The sequence below is a fragment of the Cannabis sativa genome, chromosome 3 (assembly GCF_029168945.1).
Source record: "Cannabis sativa cultivar Pink pepper isolate KNU-18-1 chromosome 3, ASM2916894v1, whole genome shotgun sequence".
NCBI classification, from domain to species: Eukaryota; Viridiplantae; Streptophyta; class Magnoliopsida; order Rosales; family Cannabaceae; genus Cannabis; species Cannabis sativa.
Genome location: NC_083603.1, coordinates 27,335,781 through 27,341,399, shown reverse-complemented (window position 1 = coordinate 27,341,399; position 5,619 = coordinate 27,335,781). Strand labels below are relative to the sequence as shown.

General features: G+C 32.0%; 1 protein-coding gene across 2 annotated transcripts; it reads left to right on the top strand.

Annotated features, from left to right (window-relative positions):
• The first annotated feature begins 1,148 nt into the window (after positions 1-1,148).
• On the top strand, positions 1,149-4,642 carry LOC115710059 (lipid phosphate phosphatase gamma). 2 transcript variants are annotated; one of them, XR_009686828.1, is made up of 2 exons: positions 1,149-2,876; positions 3,212-4,642. XR_009686828.1 is itself a non-coding variant. In XM_030638378.2 (2 exons), the coding sequence occupies exon 1, from the start codon at positions 1,488-1,490 to the stop codon at positions 2,148-2,150; it is 663 nt and encodes a 220-aa protein (XP_030494238.1). In that variant the 5' UTR covers positions 1,151-1,487; the 3' UTR covers positions 2,151-2,171; positions 4,251-4,642. The 2 variants fall into 2 exon arrangements, 1 of the variants encoding a protein (XP_030494238.1); XM_030638378.2 differs by having other exon boundaries at positions 1,151-2,171; positions 4,251-4,642.
• Positions 4,643-5,619: the final 977 nt, after the last annotated feature.

Here is a 5,619-nt window from a genome sequence, read left to right as displayed (position 1 = left end):
ACCAAAAAATTAATTTATATATAATAAAATAGAAACTAAATATCATATTAAATAAATAATATATTATAGACAACAAAAATCACATACCATACAATAAAACGTATATACCTATAATAAAAAATAAAATAAAATAATATAATATTATTAAAAAAATTATATATATCATATTAACAAAATTATATATCACATTTATGTATACTAAAATAAAAACTAAACATGCATTATCTAAAATAAAATGATATACTATACAATAAAACTTATATACAATATAACATAAAATATATACATTACAATAGAAATATATATAATAATAACAACAAATAAAAATAAAAATATATAAGATGCTAATAAAATTATATATCATGTCAACAAAAGTACAATAGAAAATTAAACTTAAATATTATTTTAAAAAATTATATACCGTATAACAAAAAATACATATACCATACACCAAAATATATATACAAAAAATATAGATTACTAATATATATATGTATGTATACTATACTAATCAAATTATATACCACAATTAAAATATATATACCATGGCCATTGTATATAATAAAATAAAAACTAATTAAATATTATTTAAAATAAATAATCATACAATCAAAAAAATATAAAAATAATAATTAAATATATGTAGCATGGCAATAAAATTATATACATACATTAAAATATTTTTATTATGCTAATAAAATTATATACATATCATAATAAAACATAAATATCATCTAAGAATAATAATATACCATACAACAAAATAAAAATATACCGTACAACAAAATCTATATATCAACAACCCAAAACAACTCATAAAAAATTAAAAAAATTGACATAAATTTAAAATAAAAAAGATTTTAACAAAACTAATATAGATTTACCATAATATTTAAATAATTTGCTTCTAATTCTAAAAAAAAAAAATTAATGATTTTGAAATAAGGACATTTACTAACATAATATTATGATTTAGGGTCATTTGCTATATTTTTTTGAATGAGGATATAAACTAACATAGACCTATGATTTGGGGTCATTTACTATCATTTCTTAAAAACAAAAAAAAAATTCTCCTGAAGTGATCAAATTGTCGTTTGATTGTATTGTCGTTCGAGTAGGATTAAATAGTAAATACCAAATAGTATAACGTTGTATTTGGGTCCAAACATTCTTGTCCTTTTCTGCCCAAGACCAATTTTTCTCTTCTTAGTTTTTGCCTTTACCACTTTCCTGTTAACATTTTCTCGAGAAACAAACACCACATAAAAAATTTTCCTTTTTATCTGGAGGTGTTAATACATACGAACATTTCTCTAATATATATAATATATGTAATATATAACAATTCCAAAACTTTCCTTCCTCAACACATATTCCTTCTCATCTCACCATATTAGAATTAGATCCCTTTCTCCTTCTTCGAGGCAATTTATTGACCCAGATCCATTTTTAGTTCAAACCCAGAATTCTCTCTCCAGTTTTCCATGACTGCGCCTTCACTAAAAGCAGTTACCCTAACCCACGTCCGGTACCAGAGAGGTGATCAGCTGGGTCACTTTCTGGCATGGATTTCACTAGTACCAGTCTTCATAAGCCTCGGCGGATTCGTCTCTCATTATATCTTCCGCCGTGAGCTTCAAGGTATGTTCTTCGCTCTGGGCCTCTTGATTTCCCAATTCATAAACGAGCTCATCAAGAAATCGGTCCAGCAAGATCGGCCCGAGACCTGTGTTATACTCGAAATGTGCGACTCCCACGGCTGGCCTTCGAGCCATTCCCAATACATGTTCTTCTTTGCAATGTATTTCACTCTCTTAACCTATAAAGCAACCGGGGTTTGGGAGACTAAGAAGAGGGTGTTTGTGAATTTTCTCAACTGGTCAATGGCACTTCTTACTATGTATTCCAGGGTCTATTTGGGGTACCATACAGTGGCTCAGGTCTTTGCTGGTGCTGCTCTTGGGATCATAATTGGGGCTAGTTGGTATTGGATTGTCAATTATGTGCTTTACGTATATTTCCCAGCCATTGAAGAGAGCTCATTGGGGCGTTTCTTTTATATCAAGGACACTTCTCATATACCCAATGTTTTGAAGTTTGAGTATGACAATGCCAGAGCTGCAAGGGCGGCTTCTAAAGACGATTGAATTGATCAAAAGCGCATCTGGGTAAGTGGGATTTCTTTTGATTCTTATTTCTGAATTGATGTGTTTGAAGACCATACCTTTGTTATACTAACTAATTACATTTTCACCTGGAATTTCGCTCTTTAACATGTTTAACTGATATATACAAGAATAGAGGAGTTTTAAAATTTAGTACTTGTTTAGTTGTTTTATAATTCCCATACCAATATTTGTCTAAAACTTTGAGGTCTGCCTTATGGCTGGTGTACCTTGGTGAATCATTAAAAAATGTGACCCAACATTTTAGATTTGTGGTATGATCTTCTTTCTACATGCATTGTGCTAATGAGATTAGTAAAATGACGGGATTAGCTTTGCTTGCCTAACCTAAATAGGGAATAGCTAACCAAGCTACTTTAGCTAGTCTAGTGGTGAGGTTTGAGGGTTGGGGTGGGATAAGTTAGGATCTTTGAGTTTTTTTTTTTTTTTTTTTTTTATTGAAGCGTGTTTTATATACATTAGTTGCACAACTTGAACTTGAGATTCGATCGCAGAACTCCCCACACACACCCACCTTAACTAGCCTCAAAGTGGTTTAGGATCCTGAGTTTAAAATATATTATTTTTGCATTTTTATTTAGTACTATGGGTGTTTCCGTACCTGTCTAATTTTTCTAATAAAGAAATGGTTACTAGTCTTTTAAAAAGATGAGAGGGGATAGGTAAAAAAAAGAGCATTACTATTAGGTACCACTGGTGTCTAGCACCTTCTCGACTTATCGCGTTGCGATTAGCTAGCGATACTCCCTAAAAGTTATTATATTAAATTATATGGGACCCGATACTTAGTTGGACCAATAACGATATTGACACATAAGAGGGTGCTAAGCACCACTGGTGCCCTTTAGCATTTCTCGTAAAAAAAATGAGAAATACTAAAGGGCACTAGTGGTGCTTAGCACCCTCCTATGTGTCAATATCGCTATTGGTGCAACTATGTATCAGGTCCTATATAATTTAATATAATAGCTTTTAGGAGTATCGCTAGCCCATCGTAACGTGACATGTCGAGAAGGTGCTAGGCACCACTGATGCCTTATAGCAATGCTCAAAAAAAATATATGTTAAGCAACTTGGCCAAGTGTCAAATATTTACATGTATTAATTAACTATTTTTTGACACAATTGGTTCCATTTAGCTAAGTTTTTACTTTTACTTGTAGCTAAAAGTATAAAATAAGCATACATTTTGACTTATTTTTACCGTTAGATAACTATTATATGAAAATCTTTTTTTTTGAGTGAAAAATTATTTTTCAAAGTGTTTGGATATCATCAAAAAAAAAAATTTGGAAGTAAATTAAGAATCATGTAAATTATTTTAATTTTAAAAATAGCTTCGTAAAAGTCTTTTTATGAGAAGCTACAAATCTTAGCTACTTCCAAAAGTACCATTTGATGAGTAAATTAGATGAGATCATGTGTAGTTTTTTATTTTTTGGATAAAGATGTGAAGTTTTGTTTTCAAAACTATTCTAAAAGAAAAGTTTTGAATTTTAGATAAAGGTAATGTAAATGAACCAGTTAAGCTATTAGAAGAATAGTGAATCTGATATAGCATAATATGTATTGTTGGTCACCAATAGATATGGAGCTGTCAGCTCCTCCTCCTCCTCCATCTTCTATGCACCCTTTTACGGCTGTTTGGTATAGTAATATCAAAAAAATATTGGTTTTTCATTATAAAATTAGGCCTTTTTTTCAAGCCCAGAAAAATAGTATTTACTTTACTCTTCAAGAGGGTAATATTAAATCCATCTAAATGTGTGGGGCTCAGATGTTCTTGCTTTATAAATATGCAGAAATCACGTACACATATGAGCATTTTCCTGTGTAACCAAATATGGTTATGGGATATAGCTATCAGTCTAATAGATTCTCATACAAAATTAAAACCTGTTTTACATGATTTCGGTCTTTTATATTTATGTTGTTGTCTGTAATTAATTTTCTCAATAATCAGAAAATTTCTCTTCTTGATTCCCTTTTCAATATTTTCAGTCATTCCAAATTTGGTAGTCAGCAATAGTCACTATTCTTCATTGCTCTTTTGTATTCCAGGTGAATTGCTTCATATATGCTGGTACTGGTCCTGCTTTTATTGGAGGCTGTTATGGTCTGTCATTGTACGGTGATAGGGAATGTTATGAGCTTGGACTGAGAAGAAACTTCTATTTTTTCCCCCACTTCTTTTGTTCTTCTTTCTTTACTTTACACAAGAACACAAGTCATGTTCTTACACATAAGAAGATAAAAATAAAAGAGGAGACTTGTTAGCTCACTTATATAATTGAATACAAACTAAACTAGTGAAGATGGTCACATATTTTGAAGGAATTAACTGCACTTTAGCTTGGTGTGTTCAAATTTACACTTTGTATATCAGTTTATCATCAATTAACTACATTACAAATAAGAACATTGCTAAGTATCACTTAGAGTTTATTGCTTTACGATTGGTTAGCGATATTTTTTAAAAGTTATTATATCAAATTATATAGGACTCGATGTTTAATTAGACCAATAGCGAGATGACACATTGAAAGGTACTAAGTACTATTGTTGCCGTTTAAGATTTTTCTACAAATTATTAGTAAATAACAAATATTGACAATAGATAATGTTGTTGGAGAAAAATAGACAACATCGAAAAAAAAGTGAGTATTCAATTTATACAAGAACACTAACAAGTAAAATTGAGTATTCACTTAGATTGGCGAATACCCAAAGTAAAACAGCGATTAGTAGAATGTACACAAAAAATACATCAAAGATAGAAGAATTATAGTGGTTCAACTAGAGTTCGGTCTGCTTAGTCTACCTTAGAAGATAGATTGTAATTAGTTTTGGGAAATTTGATTTTCTATACTTAGAAAATCAAAAAATTTGATTTCTAAACCAATAATTTAAACCCTAAAAAAACTATACCTTTTTTTTCAAAACCCCAAAAATACCCCCAAACATCTCTCTCTCTCTGTCTCTACGGCCCCAAGAATCCCACACCCTGTGTCCGATGGTCGGACCATGGGGTCCGACCAATCGGACCCATCGAACCCCAAGGTCCGACCATCGGACCTCTCTCTTCCCCTCTCTCACTCAAATCGCAGGAAAAAAAAAAAAAAAAAATTTTCACAGACGGTCGGAATCGGACCCATCGGACCCCAAGGTCCGACCATCGGACCTCTTTCTTCCTCTCTCTCTCAAATCGCAGAAAAAAAAAAATTTAAAGGCGGTCGGACCTTGGGGTCCGATGGGTCCGATTGGTCGGACCCATCGGACCCCAAGGTCCGACCATCGGACCTCTGTCTTCTTCCCTCTCTCAAATCGCAGGAAAAAAAAAAAGTTTCAGAGGGTCGGACGGGTTGGGGTTGGACTGGGGTTGCTCTTTCGGGTTGGGGTTGGGGTCGGAGGGGTTGGGGTCGTGGTCGAC